The sequence below is a fragment of the Sprattus sprattus genome (assembly GCF_963457725.1).
Source record: "Sprattus sprattus genome assembly, chromosome: 12".
NCBI classification, from domain to species: Eukaryota; Metazoa; Chordata; class Actinopteri; order Clupeiformes; family Clupeidae; genus Sprattus; species Sprattus sprattus.
In genome coordinates this window covers 11,118,454-11,144,665 of record NC_137910.1, presented here as the reverse complement: position 1 = coordinate 11,144,665, position 26,212 = coordinate 11,118,454, and the positions used below count along the sequence as shown (strand labels likewise).

Below are 26,212 nucleotides of genomic sequence, written 5' to 3'. Positions count from 1 at the left end.
TTGTACCATGTATGGGCTTTATACGTATGCCCAGGTGCCCATCTCTGCCTGGAAATCTCTCACTATGTCGGAGATAATCATGGTTATCGAGGTGTCGTATTAGCAAACTACTATGCATGCTATCTTGGTGATATATTACCAAAATGATGTAATCTCTCACATGGTCATACCCTGGGAGATCAGATTAGATAATGGGATGTCTCAATTCTCCTGGAGAGGAGCCCTTATTAACATTTCAGTCACATGGCCGATTGGGTTCCATAAAAATGACAAGATAATCCAGCTGATTATTATGCACCTGCTGCTAACTCAATAAAGCCATGCCGCTCATGGTAATTCAACTGACTAATATGGCCAACATATACAGCCACATGGTGCTTCCAGCTTGTCCGAAATGCTTTACATGGTATGACACCATTCAGTGTTTAATATATCACAAATTGTTACTTTATAAAGATTGCTGTGCATTACAGCCAGGAGCTGTACAGAATCATACTGATGATGAATACTACTGCAATGTAAAACGGGAACTTTCATAGTACAAGATCAAGTGGCAAATCTGAACCTGTCACTCAACCCTAAAAAGGACTTTAAATGATCTATGCTTCGAGAGTCCCCCCTGAGGTTTTATCAGGGCGCCTATAAATGTTATTCTCTGATTAAGGATGGTTCTGGGCTCAGCTGGATTCAGCAGATAAATCAAGTTAACCTAATCACCTTCATACTTGATTAAAGCGTGAGTTTCACCAGAAAAAGGATAAATCCCATTGTGTGGCATTTCCAACTTCATTACCTTTTGGGGTAAAACCCGAATATATACAGAAACTGCACTTCGCCACTAAGCGAGCTATGTGGTCTAGTGTGTCGACTAGGAGAGAACTGAATGCCATTCTCTTTTTTTCATTTGGTTCACAGTGTGAGGAGGACCAAACCAGCGAACTCACTCACATATGAGCTGACGATGAAAATAGTTAACTATAACATAGAAGAAATGTCAGTGGTCTTTATAGAGCATACCTGTGGCTGTTCGAGATAATAAATTATAGATTATTATTGCTCCTCTGGACAAAATATACATGGAAACAGCCAATCAGGGGAAGCCATAGTGCTTACGGAACGGGTCATCACCAGGATGCTCTCAGGAATAAAAAGCCTTGGAGAGCCAAAAAGATGAGGCATCAAAACTCCTGCAGTGAGTCCTGAAACACCCATAAAGGCACACTAAAGTGGCTGCTCTCTGGCCCACTGAAACCTCTTGTGCAAGTCTATTGTCTGATTCTGCAGAGAGAAAAATCTTGTTTTTTTTCCCACCTCGATTTTCATTTGGCTTAAATCAGATAGGCACACCCCCATAAAAACCCTATGTATACGTGTAGATAATATAATTCACAATGATGGACTTGCATAATGACTGTCGCTCTTTGAAATTAAATTGTTTTAATTACAAGGAAATTACCACAAGATGCGTATTGCTGCCCCTGGGACACAGAAACACAATGGTTAGCATGGTAACCAATAATGAGCCCATATTTGTGGAATATGATACTTCATGATACCAAGACAGTCTTGGCAATCCTGCTACAATTACTCTTTCAGTAGCAATACGATTTAATACGGAGAGGTAAAACAGAGGAGAAATGTCACACTTTAAAAACAGACAAAAACCCATTGAGAACATGTTTATTTAAGTATAAAACTAAATTAAAAGAGTAACAAAAGTAAGAGGACATTTTTAGATTGTCCCTGCCAAACTGTACAAAACACTGCACAATATATTACATTAAATCAGCAGCCTTATACCTAATCAATAGTGAAGATGAAAGAGATTTAAATATGGGACATACTATACATCCATCATTCTTTTATGACTGCAATGTCAGTATTACAAATCTGGATAATAGCAACATACAAGGATATGAAGTATTGCAATGTGTGGAAATGGACCACAGGTACTCTCTGACACTTAAAGGACACTGTAGTCAACAGAGTTGATTCCAGCATCCTTTGCCATAGAGAAGAAGTGTCCTTGCTTCCGGAACAAAGCACTCGGTGAATCAAACTCCACTATCTTGCCAGCATCCAACACCATCACTCTGCAGAATTGACAAGGAAACAAACAACAAACAACAGAGAATTCAATCATTTTCCCAGATGGCAAGGTTTAAAAAGCTCATCAAGAAATCAATGACCACATCCAGCTATTGAATGGTTTGTCTCAATATGGATTTAAAAAAAACGCAACCTGTGTCCCATATTTCATTATTTTTCTTTAGACGAGTAACCTTTTTCCAATTTTTTTTCCAATTAACATCATCATATTATATACTGAAAATAAATTAACAAAATCAAGGGTTGACAAGTCCAGTTTCACAAAAACATTGAGAAACATTCAATGGAACATCATTTTGTCCATTACATTTCACTGCCCATCTATGCGCCTGTTGTGCGTGGCCACCTCCCCCTGCCTTTCAGGTGCTAATGAGGGGCATTGGAGGGCACGTGAGAGCACACTGGGACCTCACACACCTGTGGCTACCTGGCTTTCATCTGAACGTTCACACTGAATGGCTGCCTTCAAAAGAATGTCTCCTAAAGAAGTCTTCTTTTGAGGTTCCCCAATTGAATCTCCTCTCTTTGCCACATAGTTCTTTTATTTGAAATACCGTGTTTTTCGCCCATCAGGATTTGTTTGCTTACCGCGAGCTGTCCAGTATGGTGTTGAGCCTGTGAGCGATGGTGAGCACCGTGCAGTCGGCGAACTCCTTGCGGATGGTGGTTTGGATCAGGTCGTCCGTCTCCAGGTCCACGGCGGCTGTGGCCTCATCCAAGATCAGGATGCGGGACTTCCTCAGCAGGGCCCTAGCCAGACAGAGGAGCTGACGCTGCCCAACACTGTGAGGGAGGCGACAGGAAGCAATTCATTGGATAAGAGTTCGTCGTAGATTTGCTGCAAAACAGGCCACCCCCAGACATGCAGCTAATTGCAATTCTTTCTGTAGTTAGCTCCCTTCTTTGTAAATCTGCTTCATTCCAGAGAGACATAAAGATTCAATTAATATACTACATTTCCTCTGACATGGAAACAGAGTGGCTGCATAGAGCTGAACCACAGTTCATCTAATCATCTAATTAACAGTGACTTTGAAATGGCAAGAATGATTATGCTACGAACATGAAGGAGAGCTGCCGTCACTCAGCTATTTAGGAATAATCATGTCGGAGAGCAGAGGCAATCTCAGGATGTTTCTCTTGAACGGAATCCAAACAGAATGTATTAATGAAGCAGCCCTAGGTGCCTGGGGGATGCAGCGTGCCCGAAGAGGGCTTATAAGACAGCTGTTTGGGGGCCCTGCGCAATACGGACAAAAAAAACATGCTTGGCAAAACAAGGCTTGGTGTTTGTGTGTTTAGGTGCTAAGCCCACCTTAGGTTCTCGCCTCCTTCAGAGACCTCATAGAGCAGCCCTTCAGGAAGGCCGTGAGCAAACTCCTTCAGGTGGGAGAGCTCAAGAGCACTCCACAGCTCCTCGTCGCTAAACTTCTCGAAAGGGTCCAGATTCATTCGGAGACTTCCGGAAAACAGCACGGGATCCTGCCGAGACGAATGTGAGGAAACCATAATGAGGACTATGTCTCACAAATATGATCTCTCAAAGCAGGTCTATTCTAAATTCCATTTGAAGTGTTGTTTACATTTAAAAGATCGAGTGGCATGTTTTTTTTACATTTGCTTTCAGCTAGTTTTTGCTCCACCAAGACCAATTGGTAGGCCTATGGAATTGCCAGTTCATTGAAAAGCATATGGCACTTCAGTGCCAGAACGACTGTGTTTGAATACAATGTCGAGATAGCCACCTGAGGTATGATAGTCAGCCTGTTCCTCAGATCATGCAAGCCGATGGTGGCAATGTCCACACCGTCTATAAGGATTCTCCCTTCGGCCGCTTCAATGATGCGGAACAGGCAATTTGTGAGGCTGGACTTTCCTGCTCCCGTGCGGCCGACGATGCCGATCTGCAAACAAAAGCTGAGTGATCAGCTGTGACCGAGAGCCAACCATCCGTACATGATGGATTCATCAGGCATTTGTGTTATTGGAAGAGAACGTTGGTGAATAACGCCAATGAACAGGATCGAAAGAAGCAGAGAACAAATGAAGCACACACACACACACACTCATTTTAATCCATTCATCCTGTTCTTTAGAGCTTTGATCCCACTATTGTTGAGTTTGTTTGCACTCACATTCCTAATCTCATTTTCTGACGGCATATTACAGGAGCCTGAGCCTACTTGAGAGTCCCCCAAGGATGTGGGCTCTGAAGGCTATTAGTTAATAAGAATCACAGCGCCACAACCAGAGAATTGAAAAATCTCAGAGTGCTTGAACTTTGAGCTTACAACAGCTGGGTCCTTACTTTCTCAGTGCTGTCAATATCACAAGTGATTCCATGCAGAACCAGGTCCAACTCAGGGCGGTAGCGGACCTTGTAGTTCTCCAAACGAATCTTCCCGGTTTTAGGCCAGCCTTTCTCAGGACGCTGGTCTGGTCTGATCCAGTCCGCCTTATGAAACAACAGGGGAGATAAAATGGATTCAATTTCGCGGCAGTTGCTAGGATACAGTATAGTCCATAAATAAACTGAACATTAATAAAGGAAATGTAAAAATGCTTCTCTAAGGTCACTCTTACTAGCTGACTTATTTGTTTCCTTAGGTGTACCTCATTTTCGATCTCGGTGTATTCGCTCACTCTCTCCACCGCAACTATGTTGGTTTCCAGCTCCGAGGTCATTCTCACAAGCCAATTCAAGGTCTGAGTCACCTAATATCATGCAAGGGAACAGGTTATACGACTACATCAGGTAATAAAATAACTGTATCTCCGTATCTACGGAGGCAATTTAAATGAGTCTTACATGCCCTTAAATAAAAAAAAACACTATAATCACTGGATGGAGTGAATTACATTTAGAGCATAGGAGATGGACAGCCCAACCAGTCCGCTGCTGAGACTGTCTCGTGACACCACCGCAAACAAGGCAGAGAAAAACACCACCAAATTGCCTAAGAACTCCAATCGAATGGCCAGCCACCTGCACAGCAGTTTAACAGAGAGGGCACACCACCATCAGTTCAATCTACTGAGCGGAAATGTAAAAAAGTGCAACACACCTTGTGATCTGACAAACCAAGACTGGTGCAGATCAGTCCTCAGGAATGTGAAAGAGACCGACTGCAATTTCCAACCTGTTGGAGACTATCCAGGGGTAGACGCTCTTGAGGTTCTCGTCCATGGTTGCCTCGTTGTGTTTGAGGAATCTGTCCTGGTGTCTGTACGCCCTGATGACTGACAGGCCGGCCACCGTCTCCCCGAAGTGGGAGTAAATGGGCGAGCGGGAAACGGAGTCTAGCCGCCTCAGCTGCCTAGACGTCGCCACATAGAACCTCTGTGGAACACAGCGATAGAGACTTTCAGTCTTTAATTTCAGTGTCATTCACTCCTCACACAGACAGCCCTAAACCTTATGATGCCTGCATCAACCTCAATACCCTTTGACAAGAAAACAAGTGCATGGCAAACCACGTGTGTGTGGGTGTGTGTTTTATAAAGTCATTCCAATTGTGCACAGAAAGAAATCTCCCAAATCTCTGAGTCTTGGCATTGCATCTCCTTGGAGGCTCAGAGGACATAATGACATAGTGCTGTTCTGAATTACACTGCAGACACTCAGGATTGAGTGGGCGCCTCAAGTTACCTGCACAAAATAATAGACGACAGCCAGGGGCACGATGACCGCTATAAACAGTGGGGTCGCCAGGCAGATCACAAACAAGGTGCCGATCACCCCCAGCAGGCACATGACCCAGGAGCGGAAGGACATGGGGATCATTTCGTCCACTGTGAACATGTCCTGCAGGCAGAGGGGGGACATACTTAACAGCTGGCAGATGACATGTCTCACACCCTGTGGTGGGACACGGTGTAGCTTAAGATTAGTGAAACTAGCATTCTATAGACAAAAGATTTCGCTCAGGTTTCCTCATGAGAAAGGGTAAGCTCTGGTGATGGAATTATTTTATTTTTAATTGTGATAATTGTAAGTATAATAATTAGTCTAAGAATAATGATTATAGTTATTGTAATCATCTTAATCAACATCTCCACCATCATCCTCTCCATCATCATCAGTGTAGTATCATAATTAGGGGTAATTACCTATTTAAAAAAATGCACATACCCCCCTAAAAGTGCCCTGTTTAAAGTTCTATCATATCCTATTTTCAACACCCCAGTCAAATGAATGGTGTGGGTGCACATAGTTTACTGTATGTATATCCATACACATGCCATCTCTCTAGAGTACCTTGGCAAAGCGGTTCACCACTCTGCCGGACGGCGTGGTGTCGAAGAACATCATGGGTACACGCAACACGTTGGACAACAGGCGCGAGTGCAAGATTCGCGAGGCCGACACGGCTCCATCAGCCATCAGAAGAGTCCCCAGGAAAATGAAGATGCCTGGCGGAAATCACACCAAAGTCGGAGAGGTCAGAAATCTGTTTCGAGCAGACCGACATTTTAGATGAAAAGGTGTTAGAGAGGAATTCCTGAAGAGGTGTTAATCAGACACACAGACGCTGATTCACTAGTGGTCTGCAATTTCTTGTCATCAACAAGAAATACTCATGACTCACTCGACTCATCTCATTATTACCCATGGACTGAGGCATCACAGTATGCCTGTATTGTACGAAATATTAGAAGTTGGATTGTTTAATTGCACGTGATGAAATTCACTTTTAAAAGAAGAAATATTATCTTAATCGATATACTGTCCGAGTATAAGGCATGTTATTTAGCTCAATTTCAACACACAGTCCTCAAAACACCCTTCTTGAAAGTTTTGCACACGTCTTTGAAGCCGTATATTGACTTAAAATTGTCTTCAATAAATGATTGCCAATGTGAGCAGCCTGTACAGCAACAGTCTGAATCCAAACTGAATCTGATCAAGGGGTTGAGCAGCTGTTCTGTTCTGTACCTTGTGCCACGCCAAGAGCTCCAAAGACACCCACTCTCATGTCCCTCACACTGCCAGGGTAGGTCTGGTTAAAGTACTCTAGCGAGTCATTGGTCCAGTCACTCAGCCACAGGTTAGAGCCGATGAAAGCGACGTTCTGGATGAAGTACATGAGGAAGACTATGGAGGTGTACCACCAGCCCATGGACCGCAGGTACTGCAGGTACACTGACCACTTCACCTGTTTGGAGCCCAGTATAGATGAGACAGACAGATTCAGAGCTCATTCCACCAGGTCTACTGCAACAGTCTCTTTTTTTTGAATGTGTGCTTCAACTTAGAACAGATGAAAAAAAAAAGTATTACAGAAGGATTTTTTTCCTTTCCATTAAAATTGTATCTGAGTTCTTTTATGTTCATCCATTGTGTTATATTCATCCAATCAAGTGTTCTGAACAGAGAGGAGCCTTCAGGGGATTAAAGGATGATTACGTACCGTTCCAGTTTCCATAGCTTCTTTCTCTATCAACCTCTGGCCTTTCTTGGCCTCATCAGAGGGCCTTTTAGCCTTCACAGAGCTGTTCGTCCTCAGCCTGAGGCTGAAATCAAATCAAAACAAATCAAACTTTGTACAACCCATTTCATACCAGGAGGTAACACAATGTGCCTCACAGAATGAAAATGGGGTTGGGGGGGGGGGGGGGGGTTGTATAATGGGTTTACAAAAACATAAAAGAAAGACATACACATTAGCATAGAAACTAAATGGCATTCCACATACACCTAGAGAGTGTATCAAATCTAAAAGCTAATTAGAATGCAGCTGCCTAAGAACAGTACATTTCTGTACAATTCGTCTCTAATTATATGGCATTTGAGTTGGAGCCGTTACATTTCTGCATATAAGGATCAGAGCTTGGCATGGCAAAGGCAAACAGGTGCTTCGATGTAGGACAGCAAATCTGCAGGCCACACAATAACATAATGCACCTTGAACCTTAGATTTACATTTAGCAATAGAGACCTAGTGTTACAGTAAATACTATTTTACATAAGAAATAGAAAAAAGTGCAGGAATGTAACTGCTGTAAGTGCAAGTTAAGTACTAGTAGAAATGCAAGTTAGGAAGGGAGGTGCTCTCTGAAGTGTTGGGTCTTCAAAAGCTTCTTAAAGGTAGAGAGGGACGCCCCTGCTCTGGTAGTGCTAGGCAGCCCATTCCACCAACTTAAACCTTATGTGATTTATCATCTAATTTGTACCTTAGAGGGTAGCAGACTAGAAACTTAAATGCTAGGAGTTCGCTCTCTCAATACTAGCTTTCCTTGACTGGGGACTGTCATAGCAGGAGCTGCCAACTGCCACGCTGTCTCATGCTGTCAGAGGCTGATTTCTTGTGACTCATCAAGAACACAGTTTATTTCGGTGGTAGGCCCTTATTTGATGTCGATGGGATGCACTGCCTTTTCATGTCGAGACAGCCCTGAACGTCGCTGATTAACCCTGTTTGGAATGTTGTGACTATGCCTTGGGGGGGGGGGGGGGGGGGTTCTTGTCTGTGCTGACACGTAAATGACTTAGTCGGGAGTATTAAAAGGCAATCATTATGCTTGATCGTTATTTATGGGAAACGGACTGCAAGCGCTTTACAGATGAATGACATCTACCCATTCATACACAGATGGCATCGGGAGTGACTGGTTATCTAGGGCAGTGCTGGTCTGTTGTTGGTTTTGTGCTGACCTATATTGGGGCCACATGTATAGTGTTGAACACATGTGAACTGTTTTTCTCCTTTTTAAACACATGTTGCCCTGGCATAACTGTGCACTGCAAAAAATGCCCCTCTAGATTTAAGACAAATAATTACATATTTAAGCAGGATTTTGCTTAAAACAAGCAAATTTGGCTGCCAGTGCGTTAAGCAAATTTGGCTTGTTAAGATTTCTTAAAATAAGTAATATTTGCTTGAAATAGGTACAAATAACCTTACCAAGAAAGCACTAGGTAAGTACAATTTAGCTAGAAACAAGACCAACTAGATTTTTCATCTCAATATAAGAGTAATAACACTAGGTTAGAAAAGCATTTTTCTGCAGTGTGTACACAATGAACCTTGCCCAGTTTGAAGAGCCAGTTTATTTACTCTGTGTTGTTTTTGTAGCATATTTTGTACATATTACGTATGACATGCTATGGGTCTCTGTTATCAAGTCTCGTCTTTATGCCTGTGAATGTATGATTGTGTGTGTGTGTGTGTCTGTCTGAAGCAGAGAGTATGGTAGAATGGGTGGGTGTATAGAGGAGAGACAGAGACCAAGACCAAGGGTCTGTGTGTGTGTGTGTGTGTGTGTGTGTGTGTGTGTGTGTGTGTGTGTGTGTGTGCATCTGTGAGACAAACCTGCCATTGCGCTGAGCGTGTCTCTGGCTGTGGCGCAGGCTGTTGTCCCTCTTCAGGGTCACAGACACCACATCCTCTGGAGGACTATCAGCCTGAAGATCCTGAGCCTCAGGGATAATGTCCACCTCCTCAGTCTCTGTGGAGTCATCTGATCACAGAACATGCACACACACACACACACACACACACACACACACACGTGCACACAGATACACACTCACACACACACAAGCAAACAAACACAGAGAGAGAGATAATTTAAAGTCAATATAAAAGAGGCTACAGCTAACAGGTAAGGTGGAAGTTGGTAAAAAGGCTAATGCATGTTTTCCATTTACATGTTAACGAGTCGCAGAGTACAGGACTGGCAAAGGGCATCTTTGCAGTAGTGCGTTTCATTTTCGTTTATAAGCAAACTACCTTGCGACACATCCCCATAAAGATAGACTATACACTCGGGTCTATTAAAAACAAAAGGCTTCCAACCACTATGTCTGATGCAAGGGGCGGCTCTTATGAGAAGCTGCCAGGAGTGTCAGGTAGCAAATGTGGGTGGAAAGAAAGAGACCAAAAATAGCAAACCAGATAGAATTGGCTGTTATAAGGCCTGTTCTCAACAATGCACATACACATCCTGCAAATGCAAGCCTATACTACATGTATGCTAGTTGTGAGGTGCTATTTTCTGAATTGAATCCTTTCATACAGTCCTGTCGCTGTCTTACTGGTCTAATCCGTTCATCCGCTTCTTACTTTTCAACCTTAAGCAATCATAATTTACTTTAATTCTGCAAGTGCTTACATGACAAAGACATTCAGGGCTTCACAACTGAGGCAGCATTGAAATTCATCCATTTCTTTTTCTCAGTCTTTCTATCTTTTTCCTTTTCTTATATGAGGCCCAACAATTTCAGCTGGTACCCTACAAGATCCCACTAGACATTCCCTGGAGCCTTGAATCATTTGTACCCTCACACATCTAAATTTTTCCTTCTACATTGTCTTTCCTTGCGTGGTACAAAGAAAGCACGGTTAACAGAACCCACCCTTTGACGACTTATTGTTCTCTTTTGCATACGTGAACAGGAACTCAGAGAAAGCCTCTCCGCTGGCCTTCAGGCTCTCATAAGAGCCCACTTCAGTGACCAGCCCATCCACCAGCACCACAATCTCATCGACGTGAGGCAGGAAGCTGACGCCGTGAGTCACCAGAATCCGGGTCTGTAGGATCAAAAGCAATTACGCTGTTTTTTTTTTTTTTTTTTACATTCAGCCATACAGCCGCATTTCAAGAGCTCTGAGGAGATATAGACATGGGAAAGGCAATTGGAAGAGAACAGAGGAGAAGAACAGAGGACTCATATTTTTTACCCACCTTATCTTTCAGAAGTCCGTTCGGCCCGACGACCTGCTCAAAGAGGTGTTTGGCAACGTGCGAGTCCACAGCCGACAACGGGTCGTCCAGCAGGTAGGTGTCTGCATTGTTGTAGGCGGCTCTGGCCAGGCTGACGCGCTGCTTCTGTCCCCCGCTTAGGTTAATGCCCTGTTTCACAGAGTGGGAGAAGCACATTAAAGGACACCTTCTAATTCCCCTGCAGCAGTGAGTCCACCATGAGCTGGTTCACTGTTCCTAGTCTGAACGGGAGATGCAGGTTTATTACAGAGATTACAGACTCTGCACAATGAGTGTTGAATTTATGAAATGATCAAATTGAAATTCTAAACTTGAAATTACCTCTGTCCTGTCCTTTGACAATGGTCCATTGGCGCAAACACTTTATGAAAAGGAAAACTACAAAGCTTACATAAGCTGGTATTTCATAACTAGGGGATTCGTGCCTCAGATTCGTGCCATCATTTAACCGGGATCCCAATGGCAGGTTGCTCCTTTCAATAGTGCTTTGGCTTTTGAATGGCCCAGCATGCACAATTAGAAGCGTAATCAATGTAATGATTATTTACCAGAAAAAGTTAAATCTGCGTGTGGAAAAACATGTATTAAGAGAAAATGGCCAAGACTGTTAGGACGCTCAGAATAATGTTAATTGCACACATGGTCATTACAGGGTCGAAAAAATATTAAAGGCTGTCAAACAGAAGAAAAGAACCCACGCACTTTTCTAATGACCTCAAGATTTAAATAAAATATTTAAAAAAGCACTTACAAGTCTTTCTCTTTCTCTCTCTTTCTCTCTGTTTCTCTCTCCTTCCTCTCTGTCATCTGCCCAGGTGCATTTTAAAATATGTTTTGATACCATTAGCATAAAGCCTTTTTTTTTATTACCCACATGAGTGCCTTGGCTCTTCTCTTCTACTTGACAATGTATGACATCTTTTGCCAAAGCACCTGTGGATTTACTTTCGGCCATAATGCTTCTTTTCTGGATCAACAGATAATACTGAAAGCAGCACTAAGCAATAATCTGCCACTTTTTGAAGTATGTCTTTTGATATCATGTCCAAATTCATGTTAATGGTATATCATGTGAAGTAAAGATAAACACACCTGTCGATCCCACTAGGCATAAAGTTGTACATTAGGTAGGTCTGTTTTCCGGGATGGAACACCCCGCGAAAATGTGAGAAAAGCTTTCACTGCACAACTTCGGCAACTATAACACCAAAATACACCATGTAGCGCCATTAAGACCAAAACTCAGCCGCTTACTGCCGCTTTAAAAGATGTTTTCCTTTTTCACAGACTCTTTTCTGCACGGTGATGTGCCATAGCAGTTGGGTATTCATATTAGCAGTATCTCTCCTCCCTGGTACTCAGACCCATGAACTTTGGTGTTGACAGCAGAGCCTCACAAAATTACTGCTTGTGTATTTTTCTATTCTAGAAAATGCTCTACCTGGAAAAGCAGAGTGTGAACTTGACATTATTGGCAGAGGGCCTTGTCAGCTGGAAGGGAATGTGTGTGTGTGTGTGTGTGAGTGTGTGTGTGTGTGTGTGTGTGTGTGTGTCAAACCCTCACCTTCTCCCCGATCTCTGTCTGGTCTCCACCCGGGAGCTGCTCCAGGTCTGGCTTCAGGGCGCAGGCGTCCAGCACGTGCTGGTACTTGCCCTCGTCCAGCTCGGACCCAAACAGGATGTTATCCCTGAGTGTGGCATTCTGGATCCAGGCCTGCTGCGGGACATATGCCACTGAGCCCTGCAGAGGGGGGGGGGGGGGGGGGGGGGGGGGGGTGGAAGAGAGACATTAGAATGGAAGCAGCACTAGATACAAAATTGAAGCATCTAGAAATAGTTGAAGGTTTGTTGTTTTCCATTCCATTTCCATTCCAATGTTTTCCATTTTTTTAATCAAAGTATAAATTAGGGATATGTGCCTATTTATTTTCCAGAGCTTTGGACACTTACTGAACCACTTATGAAGCTCAGCTTCTATCAAAGCATTTAAAAAAACATTCAACAGAATGCTTAGCCGAATTGTCAGACTCAGTATGAAACATGCCACTCACATATAAAGAAAAACAAATGTAACTGACGTGTTCGAACCTACTATTAAGTAATCACTTGTTGATAAGCTGCTTAATGCCCTGTTTCAAAGCCAATTCAGGCATGTCAACATTGTGCTCTTGTGGTCTCATCAGAGTCATTAGCCAGCCTGTGGTTACCTTCACGTTGATGGAAGCTTTGCTACTGTGCATTTCTCCAAGTAAAGCAGACAGCAGGGATGACTTCCCTGCTCCTACCGCTCCAACCACAGCAACTAGTTTACCCGGCTTTATATCCAAGGATACACTGGAAAGGAAAAGGAAAAGGAAGAAGAAGAAGAAGAAAAAGAAGAAGAAGAAGAGGAAGAAATACATTTATGTTTGCTTGAAACACTACTTCCCAATATGACGTCAGCTATGGATAATTCGGTTAATAATGATTCAAATCTAAATGATTTGCTTTTGCACCCAATTATGTTTCAAATGAGAACAAATTGCTCATCTATTTGTAGTTCCCGTGAAATGATGCGTTTCCCAGTCGTGTGACCACTGTATGCCTACACAGATATCATACCTTGTTTCATGAAATGATACTTGATACAAGCATTACTGTTTTGAAGAATTGGCATGTGCACAGATAATACACAGATATTATCTGACGTTAAACCTAGGCTCCACAACAATAAAGACTAAATTGCTCCACATAAGTGCCATGGTTGAGATCTCATTTTCATTTTCCAGCACAAGAAGAAACGTCAACATTGAATGTTAAAGATGAGAAGCAATCAGCAATAAAATAACAGAATGTTAAGAGTTGGGAGTGGTGATCATTCAGATTGTCAACGACATAATCATGCAGGCATTCACACAATCAGGCAAAGCACCTACAGCCCTTCCTATCTGTATTGTTTGACCCTGATTATTGAGGTTGACAGCTACGCATACTGTGACTCAAAGAGCTTGGTTTCTTTGCATTGCTTGTTTGTTTGTTGGTCTGAGTGAAGAGCTTGCAATTAACATTCTCTAAAGGCACACACCTCGCTCCCTACAACCCCGATTGCCCACTGACATCAGCTTAACAGCCCAGCTTGAATGCAGTCTGTGCACACACACACACACACACACACACACACACACACACACACACACACACACACACACACACACACACACACACACACACACACACACACACACACACACACACACACACACACACACACACACACACACACACACATCTAAAGCTAGCTAGGCTATATGAGTGGTGGGGTGGGTCAGTGGGTACTAATAATAATGAAATGTGCGCCTACACAGCACTGCCCTGCGGACTAATTACATCACAGACGAGAAACAAGCACACATCAAACAAAGCAAATGTCTGGAAAAGGTCAAGGACCTCATTTGTTATGTATATTCAGAGATCAAAGTGCCTGACGTACGGGAGCAGCAGATCGCCATCTACTGGTCAAAACAGCAAGCTGTTTGATTGATTAGGTTAATTTCACTAGAATGACTGGTAGAATATTTCCAATAAACGTTTTATGTTTTGACATCCTTTGAGTGGACTGTGTAAGACAAACACAAATGACAAGTGCACTGATGATGGATGGCAGACAGCAAAAGTGAAATAACAGTGGACTCACTTCTTAAGGGTGGGATCAGTCTCCTTCCCCCAGGAGAACGTGCCTTCTGACACAGTGATTGCACTGCCTGGAAGAAAAAAAACAGAATAAAAGTAAAGAGATTCATGTAATAATGCATCTGGGCATCAATAGCCTGCTTGATCAGCCATTTTGAAGATTGCAAGTCTGATAGGAGTTTATTATATCCTTTGACATTTTTAAGCAAGAATTTTGGAAGAGGTGTAAGCTCCAATAAATCATAATCTTGTGAACTCCTATTGAAAGGTTATGTGGCATGTTTTTCTATACGTACTGAAGCTCAGGTCGCTGTGCACAGCATTGCTGTCAAGGTCCTCTCCGCCCAGGAACTTCTCCAAACGGTTTTTAGATACTGTAGTCTGGAGTATCGTTTTATGAGTATGATATGTTACTAAAACACTGACATATTTTTCCAACTAATAACCAACTAATACAAATGTATCTTTCTGTTACTCTTGCTTCCAAGCCAATGCTCAGTTAATGTCTCTAGAACGAGGTGAATTTGATTAAATATTCATCATTACAGGTTTGTCATTATAGAAATGTGTAATTAATAATGATATGATGCATCAATAAAAACACTACTTATCCTGCTAAACACACCTTATACAGAAGCATTCATTATAAGGGCGGGTCAATGGAACTAGGTTTCAATAATGAACACATTACACACTGCATTTTAAAGGTTAAAAACACACTTAATTCAATTCAGTACAAAACTTTAATGGCAGAAAGTTCCCTATACCTATTTCTTTGTGTGTGTCGTGTGTGTCTCTTTTTTTAAACATGTGGCAATGGCAGAAGGTCATCGCTATTGCTTGTTTAGATCTTGCTTTGTGTGTGTGTCGCGTGTGTCAGTGTTTAAATGTGTGGATGGATAGTTCTGTACCTGGACCATACCAGCAATGAGCATGGGAAGCATGGCTAGAGGGAAACGAAGGATGTTGAAAAGTGATATGGAGGTGAAAGCTTTCTCAGCGTCCAGGATGTTTTCTGAACTGACCGAGACGAAAACAGCGAACGTTGCTAGGGAAACCTACAAATAAACACAAAGGACAGTTCAGATCCAGTAATGACTGTTTGAAAAGGAGAAGCTTGTTTCTTTATTTTATCATTATTTATTTATTATTTATACACCAGATTTAGTTTTTCATGGGAATTGATACAACTTTTTTATTTTACCATGTTTCTCATGGTACATTTTTGATTGTTGAAAATATGCTAAATTTGCATATCTTGCATATCTTATATACGTATATAGTTTTTTGTTCAGAAATATTGATCCTCAAGTGCTCAAAAATTATCCAACTAATATTTGTCTTCCTGCTGTAAAACAAACTTGTGTGGATATCTGTGCAGTTCCAAGGCCTTACGTGATCTAATCTGTCAGCAACAGGCTTGTAAAGGTGGCTCCAGAATGGAAATGTCAAATTTAGCATATTTTCAACAATCAAAAAACAGATGTTGGACAAATCCCTAAATATTAGAGCCATGAGGGAATTATTTATAAGGTAACAGCCTCTTTCATCATTTACAAATTAAACGAAACACATTTAAAAAAAAAAACTACAGAGCACAATATGATCACAATGCATAAACTTGTTTTATAATTTATTTTATTTGTAAATACAAATAGACACAGCACTATAGATAATGTCAGCAGCAGACAAAGATAAATATACTCCTCTATGGTTTCAAACTTACAAGAGCTGGAGCTGTGCTGAAGATGAAGGTGGAGACGGAGGAATAATAGGCGATTTTCTTCATCAGCACCAGTTCCTTCTCTCGGATGGCATGGATCTGCGCCTCGAAAGACGGCTCCCAGGCATACAGCTTCAGAACCTAAAGGCCATTCAGCAGGAGAGAGGGGGAAAGGAAACAAAAGGGATGTAGGGGGTGTAGCACACCTGAGCTAAGCCTCGGAACAGAAACTGCAGGTGGAAGTTATAATGGAAGCACTTTTTGTAGTGCTGTCACTTGATTAAAGGTGAACTATTTAATCGCACAATTTGAGGTAATTAATCGCAGTCTTCCTAAGACTGAAGCTTTGTATAAATGGATTTTTAAATCATGGAATTAGTGTAGATTCAACACAAAGGAAGTATATTTGAATTGAATTACTATTGTTTACTAAGGAACCTTTGTTATACTGTATGTGTAGCACGTGAAGTGGGAAGCGATTTTCTATTTTGAAAAGGGGATTGATATGAAGCAGAGAAGAAGAGAGACAGACTTTTGGGGAGGGAGATACTTTGGAGGGAGCTAGCAACTAGGTCAGCTGGTCGGTAGTTATAACGTAGTGTGCATTCTGTTGGGTTAGTTGTAAGTTGAAGTGCTCTATAAACTTGCAAGCTTGTGAATTCAACTGAGCTCTGAATCAGGCACTAACAGAAATAATAACGAAACCAGGCAACTGTGTTAAGTAAGGGATAATGTATTGTCCGGAGGTCATTCTACAAAAATAATTCCCGACGGGGCGAACAACACCCCGACGCGCAGCGGAGGGTGTTGTTTCGTCCTGAAGGGAATTATTTTTGGAGAATGACCGACGGACAATACATTATCCCGCTTATTATACGGGTACTTGCCAAAAACGATAGAAGACATTCCTCCAACATACCTCTTTTTAATGATTTAGGTGCCGTTTCATGTGTCCCGTTTAGAAATAAATAGTTCTTCAAGCAAATAGAACTTTGAAGTTTCAGGTGTTGCATAGCAACCCATTACTTGCTGACTTCAAATTACTCTCTACTGTTGCGTTAAAATGACTGGACTTCTGGCGGAATGATATGAAAGATGTGAATTAGAAGTACAAAACCTGTTGCCAATGACAGCGGTGATTATCTTTCGCAGAGGTCTGTTAGCAGGAATTAATGTATGGGTATGACGTAGGGATGGCCCATTCAAATCAACGGTACTTTTTGGAACATTCTGAAGAGCCGTATAATAATTGTGTGTAATGTTTTCCACAAAGTGTTGAATATTTAAAAATAGCAAAACGCTTTAATTTTGACAGCACTTAATTTAATATAAGTCTTTCAGCCTGCCATCTCAACCATGGGTAAACATAAAGGTCAAGCAAACTGCATGATAATTCTTTCCTCATGTTTTTCCAATGTCTTCAGCACTTACTGTACCTCAGGTGGTTATGTACTCCTTCAGAGGTGAGGAGTACTGCTCAGGCAGCCCTTATCATTTAAAGACATTAAAAAGAGAAAATATTTCTGTGTGGATGTTTAAGGGACTGTTTTCCTTACCTTGATGCCATTCAACATTTCATTCATGATTTTCATTCGTTTGTCTTTCAGCTTCATGTTTTCGGTCTGAAAGAGATACAGAATTGTAAACAAGTTAGGTTTGATATGTTAGGGTTTATCTTCACTGTAATGAAAGCTGTAATGAATGCTTCTGTAAACTTTGTCATTTTCACTGGCTACTGCCGCATATCTTCCTCTGTAAATGTGGTATAATGTACAACACAGACTTGCTACAATTATCAGACTAGCAGGGAAGAGATTCTCAGAACTAACAGGATGAAAGCCTGAGATGCAGAGCGAAATAATTGGCCAGAGGGAAATCAATAGTAGGAGAAAGGTTTACATTCAAAACATGTAGTTTTGAGTGGAGAGAAACAGAGACAAATAGAAATCTGTGCAGGGGTCATGGGATGAGAGAATTGCATCACAACCACCTGGTGCTTCTCCATACAGCCATGCTTTCAACACACCGACACCGACACCGACACACACACACACACACACACACACACACACACACACACACACACACACACACACACACACACACACACACACACACACACACACACACACACACACATGAAATTGAACAAAGCATGAGACCGGCATTACATTAACACTATTGAGCATTCATTTCTATCTGAAGGAGTACAAAGGCCATCTAAGGCAGTGCGGGCTGAGCAGTGTGAAGGTTGAGATGATAGGGGAATCTGGGTGTTCCGAGTTAGGGAGTACTGGATACAAGCTGAACAAAGATGAAAGACTTTGGCCATAGAAGCACTGTATTTCTGAAGGGTCAAACAGGGAGCAACAACCTATTATAAATTAGAAGTATTCAGACGCTTTCAATGTTCAGAAAAGAGATGTGGTATTAGTTTCCACAGCTCAGGATATTTGGAAAGGGGAAAGTCAGCTGAATATTTGCACATGCATCAAGGGAAGCAACATTATTTCAACTTCTTGGTCACATGCATTCAGGAACAAAAGATTAATTATAAGATGAAGAAACAGCAAGACGGTTTCAGTGTTCAGAAAAGAGATGTGGTATTAGTTTCCCCAGCACAGGATATTTGGAAAGGGGAAAGTCAGCTGAATATTTGCACATGCATCAAGGGAAGCAACATTATTTCAACTTATTGGTCACATGCATTCAGAAACAAAAGAGCCACAATACAGAAACATATTGTTCTTACCAAGATGTACTATCGGTAAAGAGCAAAGGATGGACTGTGAACACGTATCATTCTACAGTCATTCTACTCATTAAGGCCCCAACACCACATGCCCTTGGTGAGCAAGGATGACAGACTCTCTCTTCTAGAAGACCAAACAGGATAAAGCTCTGAATGAAGGGAGCGCTGTGTATTTGAGTCACACAATTTCTAGAATTGGTCACCAATAAACATGTGATCCTCAGCAGTTCTTCAATAGTACTCTTTGCTAGTGACTCGCTCCACTATACTTTTTAATTGCTAATGGTGCGAGACTCTTAAACCACTGCTGAAGGAAAATCCCATGGGCTTGAAATCTTGATTGAATCTTTGAGTCCTTATCTAAGAGGAGGCGATGTTGAGGGAGAGCTACCTGGAGATCCCTGGACTTGATGGCCAGTAAGGCATTGATGGGAGCCATGAGAACCATGACACCCAGGCCAGCCAGCACGGAGGGGCCCATCTCCTGCCACAGGAAGAAGATGGAGAGGGCGATCTGAAGAGGGCACGACCACAGAAGGTGGATGAAGTTGGTGACGTCGTTGAAGCGTTGAGCATCCGCCGACATCAGGTTGACCGTCTCGCCCACCGTGGACTCTTGACGCGTGTCATTAGACACAATTAGGGCCTAGTAGACAAGCGCCAAAGTTAATGCAATAATGCTACTGCTGTTGTTCACTGGGAGATTGGACTACATGACCAAATACCTCTTATGTGCACAGAAATAATCACCCATCACTGAGCCATCTCTAAGGGGTGCTATTTTAAAATAAAACACTTGAAAGTGTAATTTAAAAATGAAAGGTTAAGTGCTGAATGGGAGTGGGGGTAGAGAATTCATATTAAACAAGTGGTGAAAGATGACAGGATGTACCTTTTTGTAAACGGCTGCCATTAGTGCTGTGCGGACCTTCATACCCAGCACAAAGCAGCGCTGGAAGTACTGCTGGAGGAAGACAGACTGCACCACTGCCACCAGCAGCAGCAGGATGGCATACAGGTAGCCTTGCCACGTGTAGATGGACTTGTCCTGGGTGAAGGTGATCATCGCCCTAAGAAGGTAAACTGGTCATTTAACTTCCTGTCTGACAACCAGAGGATTTGATTTTCAACGTGCTATCTGTGTAACAAAGGTAAATATCGTCAAAGGTAAGTAGTGTACGTTTCAACTTTTACAATGACTGTCAGCTGCCGAGTCAATCATTTATTTAAAGTCAACGCACTAAACGTGGGTAGGGATAATTATTGATCTATGATCTCATGCAACCCTGAGCCCAGGTCAACTTTGTGCACCCAACATTCCCTTTCATAAGGATAAGTCATGGAGACCTTACACAAAACACTATCAGACTGAAGTCTTCTCAGAATCTTTGAGGTGTGACATGAAGCACATGAATCACTTACTTGAGCAGCTGGGGGCTGGCGAAGGCCAGAAGGTCATACAGTAATTTGAAGAAACCAGACTCGATGAGCATCCATGCAAATGCCTTCGTAATGGATGGTATAAGATATGAATTTGGATGCGATTTTTTATCATCTTTGTCTTTCTCCTTGATTTTCTTCTTGTCTTTACTGGCACCTTTTTCCTCCTTAGTTAAAGGAAATGAGACACACAACATAAGTATACGGGTCAGACTTCAACTTAGACCAGGGGTTTTCAAAGTGGGTGCCGCGGCACCCTGGGGTGACGTGACACATGCTCAGGGGTGCCGTGGAATGGCCCAAGGCTTGATCATTTAATATATAGCAATTTCAAAATACATTTTATTGTAATTATATAAATCAAAAAGTGTATTTGCAGCACAAACAACAATTGATTCAGGGCGTAACATCAACAACAGCTCTCTCGTTGACTTCGTTCGTTATTCCGTGTTAACTTGCGCGTTGCTTCTGAAACTGAGCATATATCGGCCTTTAGTGTGGCGAGTTCTGCAGGGAGACGTTGGCTAATGCCGCCATGGTGCCTAGCAAGTTGGCAAGGCACCTGGAGACCAAGCACCCGACACACCAGAACAAAGACTAGAATATTTTGAAAGACTTAAAACACAGAATACCACACAGAGCGAACGCTTTCTACCGTGCGTGTGTCTGAGAAGGCACAAAAGGCTATTTTTTTGTTGTCGAGTTGCTTGCTAAATCTAAAATGCACACGCTTCAGAAAAAAATCCCCCTCTCTGATAACACGATCAAACGTCGCATTGATGATATGTCGGAGAACAGAGTGAGAAACTACGGCTAAGGGGGACGTTTGCGCTTCAAATAGACGAGTCCACTGATGCTAGTGGCCTTTGCCAGCTGATCGCTAACGTGAGATACAGTATGTGGATGAGGACAAATTTACAGAGAATTTATTTTGCAAAGAACTGGACAACCATGCAAAACTTAAAGGGACACATGTGCCCGTCTTCGACTGCAGAGTTTGTTAATGGGAGGAGGGATTGTGGACAATGCAACACCTGAGGTTGCACTGAGGTTGCACGTGTTGCACTGTCAACAATCCCTCCTACACCTGAGGCAAAGGCTGTCAGTTGAACAGGACCTCCGTGTTGCACTGTCAACAATCCCTCCTTGCATTAACAAACTTTGCAGTCAGAGACAGGCTCATGTGTCCCATTAAGTTGATAAGTTGTCTGTGGAGACGAGAATAACTATATTTTTTGTGAACTTTATATTGAAGGTTTGTTCCTGCTATGTTTTGTTACTGCCAGCTAATAGAAAAGTTTGGGAACCACTGCCTTAGACATAGCGGCCGTCTGAACATATAAGCCTTAATAGCACATTAGCTATATCACCACATTAGCTATATTAGCACATTAGATGTCTTACCATCACTAGCACATCCTGGCTGACACCTTTTGAAAGGCCATTTTGATGGGGATCCTTTTTCTGTTTGGCTTTCCTCTTCTTGAGCTGCTTCTGAAACCTGTGCCGAGCTTTGCTCAGCTCGCCTGTCATCACTTTGTCAAACCCCTCATAGATGTGGCCGGTGGCATCCTTGTCACTCAAATTCCACAGGTCCTCCTGAACCAGAGGCTTTCTGAAGCCTTTGAAGACCATACTATGCAACAAAAGAACCATTGGCTATTACTAATTCTTGTGTGTGTGTGTATATATAAATATTTATATATACGTATATACACACACAATCACATATATATACATACAGCAGATATATGTTTATGTATGTATGTGTATATGTATTCAGTACATAGTTTCAAGCAAATATGCACTTCTCTTTCTGCCGATCTTGCTGCCAGATGTAGCCTCTGAGGCTATTAAAATGACATACAAACCTTCACTGAGGATCTTACCTGTTGAACCAGTTAAATGTGATTCGACTGACAAATGCTGCTCCTGCTTCCGGATTCTACAGGACAAGAGATGGAATGAATTAATGAATTAATTGTATTTATATAGCACACTTTAACAAACAGAGAAGTCTCAACGTGCTTTACAAAGCAATCAAACAGTGTCACAATCAAAGACAGTTGATAATAATAAATCAAAGACAGTTAAGAGGGGGAAAAAAAAGAAGGCAATCAAAATAAAAAAAATAAAAAACACAAGAACCAAGACCTTAGTTGACGGCAGAGATAAAAAGGTGAGTTTTTAGTTTAGACTAAAAGGGAATCTGAGACGGACACAGTAGAGTCGGTATAAAGAGATGGACACAGTAGAGTCGGTATAAAGAGATGGACACAGTAGAGTCGGTAAAAAGAGATGGACACAGTAGAGTCGGTAAAAAGAGATGGACACAGTAGAGTCGGTAAAAAGAGATGGACACAGTAGAGTCGGTAAAAAGAGATGGACACAGTAGAGTCGGTATAAAGAGATGGACACAGTTGAGTCGGTATAAAGAGATGGACACAGTTGAGTCGGTATAAAGAGATGGACACAGTAGAGTCGGTATAAAGAGATGGACACAGTAGAGTCGGTATAAAGAGATGGACACAGTAGAGTCGGTATGAAGAGATGGACACAGTAGAGTCGGTATGAAGAGATGGACACAGTAGAGTCGGTATGAAGAGATGGACACAGTAGAGTCGGTATAAAGAATAAGAACCGAAGGGACTGAGGGAGAACCAGTTAAATAAAGTTAAAACTCAAAATCAAAACTCTACCTTCTTCACCACCTCCTCTACCTCAGGCGTTACATCAGCGATGCCAGAGAGAACGAGGGAGATGAGCTGCAGGCCATAGGCTATGTAGAACAAGCAGAAGCGTGGAAGATCTGAGACTTCCCCCTGCCGAGAGACAAACAACAACACTGAAGGCGTGCCTGTGGAATGAGGGGTGGCCTGTCTAGGGGTGCCATGTTTTATTTTGGGACCCTCCTTACCTCTTGCAGTGCCTTCCTAAGGAGTGTCTGGAAGGGGAATATTTCGCAAACCACCTGTATCATCCAGAAGAAGAAGAGCGAGCTAGAGTCGACGGCCATGTGTGTGCGTCTCACGCTCTCGTGGCAAACCATCACCAGGATCTGGGAACAAAGATACCCACATTTCGTCTATGCAGTTTCTTGAACAGTCAAGAGAAGGGACCAAACTTAGTTCTTTAGTTCTGTGACACATTCCCAAAGGTAAGGTACATTCTGCCTGGTCAAGACTGGCTTACCCATGAGACGGCAAATAGCACAGGGTTGGTGTAGAAGACCACTGCATTCTTCACATTTGTTGTGGAGTCAGTATTGGGACCAAAATCCTCACCGAGAGTTACGGCAAGCCCGGCCACGGCTGTTAGAAATAGGAGTCCAGCCAGGATCTATACATAACAGGATTTTAAATAGTATATGAGAGTTTAAATGTAAGACTTTTAAAAAACAATGTTGTCAAAAATGATTACAAATATGCAATGAACTTAGGTTCCCACTTGTCCTAGAACAGGCAGAAAAGCTACAAGCAGATATCACTCACTCACACACACACTCACACTCACACACACACACACACACACACACACACACACACACACACACACACACACACACACACACACACACACACACACACACACACTCACACTCACACTCACACTCACACTCACACTCACACTCACACAATAGAGGATAATTGGGACTCCTAAAACAGAGGCCAGCTACCTGTTTGCTGACATAAAGCCTGGAGAGGTGTCTTTTGGGGGCTGTGCCTCTGAAGAGCGCTGCCAGGTGCCAGGGACTACTGAGCCACAAGAAGCCCAGCGGTACCCACACCAGAACTGTCTGCTCTACACACAAAGGCAGGTCCGGGTCGGCCCGGTCCAGGTACGAGGCATTCTGTGGGGGAAGCACACACGGCCCGGAGACTCAGACTAAGCTCGTACCCCCTGCCAAGCTGCTAACTAGAGTTTTAATGTGATGTGACTGACACAAATCTGCCATGAAATGTATTTTGAGCAAAGCATGATTTAGATAATGGATGACTATTCAATATCAAAACCTTTGCATTTGTGTAATATCATTAAACAAGCACTGAATATTATAACAAAACTATATATCAAAACATGTGTGTACATTATACAGGTTTGACAATAAAAGAGTAATTTTCCCTGATGAAAGATCAGTCCATTGCTAATACACAAGCCCAGGTACTGGGATGAGACAGAAACAGAAACACTCTGTGAGACATTTATTTCCCCAAATAAACCACACAAAAAGAGCTTATAACAGCCACCAGAATATGAGATTGTTTTGTTTGATTAATGGAGTGGGATTAAATTAAAAGTAAAGCGTTCTGAATGTTCTCTTTACAGATTCAAACCCTTTTTAGTCAGATGCTTGCTTTTTAAAAATTGAGTTAAAAATCCTACATGAACAAATATATAAATAAGCAATGATGCCTCGTATCAAATGTATTATTATGTATTTACAATAATTATCATGACAAGTGGATACAAATATATAATTTAAATAAAAAGTAAAAAAGGAGCTTGAGGGAAGACAGGGACATAGGTCAGAAAAACAATGTCTGCCAGAGTTACATTTTGAGGTCAACTCACCCAGAATGTGGAGCCACAGTATTCATCGAGAGCGGCCGACATGTTCCCTCTTGTTCCCCTCTGATAGGGGAGAATCTTGAGGTGATGCTCCTGAGGTCCGAGCTGTTCACTTGTCCTGCCTGAGCGTGGTCCTTGTGAAGACTATCGCAAGCCGTGATTCAGCAAGATTACAAGCCATAAAAAACTTGAAAGAATGCAAACACACTGGTGAAAACTTCACTCAGGTCCTTCAATGGGTGTCTGTGAGTGTCTAAGTTAATGCTTAATCCCGTTTGAGTTTTGTAAGGCAATCCTGTGGCAAACTCCCTGGGCTGGTAACGGGAGTCCAGTGTTAAACACATCCAGGCCCTCTTCAATATAAACAAATGGACACAGAAGGCGGTCTCTCTCCAAACCACGAGAACAAGAAGGGAAAAATCCCTTCCTCTGCCCCGCAGAAAAGAGAAACTTGGTGTGTCATCCAGTGATGAGCACTTTTCATAACTGAGCAGTTTAAAGTCCACTGATAGTGAGCATGTGTGTGTGCCTGTGTGGCTGAGGAAGGGGGACCGAAAGGGGGGGGCTTTGGTGAAAGTACTTCCACTCCCTTCCTGTTGAAAATGGAGGGGAAGGGGTATGGACGGAGTGGTGGGGGGGTTGGTGCAGGGGGGCAGGAAAAGGAAAAAAAGAGGAAGGGGGCTGTGCCTAATTAAGCCAAGCACAATAACATTCTCAGCCTTCCGTTGTGTGCCTGTAAAGCAACTTCTTTAGCATGTAAGACATGTTCAGTGGTATCAGAATTTAGATTTTTTTTTTTTTAAAGACGAGAAAAAGAATCAGGGCAGTTGAATGCAGTTCCCTAAACTAGGCCATCCAAAATCCACCATTGTCACGCTTGTAGAACCGCTTTAACTCTGACACTCACATTTGCTTAGTCACTCTGTGCTGCACGGTTATCTGGCAGGACACAAGGGCCACACTCCCCTGGCCATTAATCCTGAAAAGACAGTGAAATACCGACTAAGAACAATAAATAATGTGATAAGAATGAAAGCCCAATAGACGCAGCCTTCTATGATAAGGTGTCCAAATGACAGTTAGCACTCCTTCCCAGGTCCCTTGCATGACAAACCAATCTGTATCGTTTTACATCATACTCATAAATCTAGCAGGTAGAACATGACACACATATACAGAATACCCTCATCACACTGATAGTTGATAGTACAGATACACAAGGT

At 42.4% G+C, this 26,212-nt stretch overlaps 1 protein-coding gene across 1 annotated transcript; it reads right to left on the bottom strand.

The window, feature by feature from the left end:
- Nucleotides 1–1,963: 1,963 nt before the first annotated feature.
- abcc2 (ATP binding cassette subfamily C member 2) lies at nt 1,964–25,074 on the bottom strand (the record flags this gene model as incomplete). Its single annotated transcript, XM_080848706.1, has 32 exons — nt 24,993–25,074; nt 24,097–24,270; nt 23,613–23,759; nt 23,338–23,478; nt 23,120–23,242; nt 22,310–22,365; nt 21,825–22,056; nt 20,403–20,587; nt 19,873–20,050; nt 19,372–19,626; nt 17,785–17,850; nt 16,232–16,369; nt 15,417–15,563; nt 14,802–14,886; nt 14,510–14,576; nt 13,044–13,170; nt 12,401–12,577; nt 10,798–10,965; nt 10,469–10,643; nt 9,423–9,570; nt 7,521–7,623; nt 7,046–7,265; nt 6,368–6,522; nt 5,759–5,914; nt 5,250–5,449; nt 4,969–5,095; nt 4,723–4,824; nt 4,418–4,564; nt 3,855–4,013; nt 3,425–3,591; nt 2,698–2,892; nt 1,964–2,093 (listed from the first exon to the last, which is right to left on the bottom strand). Exons 1-32 carry the CDS (start codon nt 25,032–25,034, stop codon nt 1,964–1,966), a joined length of 4,692 nt encoding a protein of 1,563 aa, XP_080704832.1. The 5' UTR covers nt 25,035–25,074.
- Between the last annotated feature and the right edge of the window lie 1,138 nt (nt 25,075–26,212).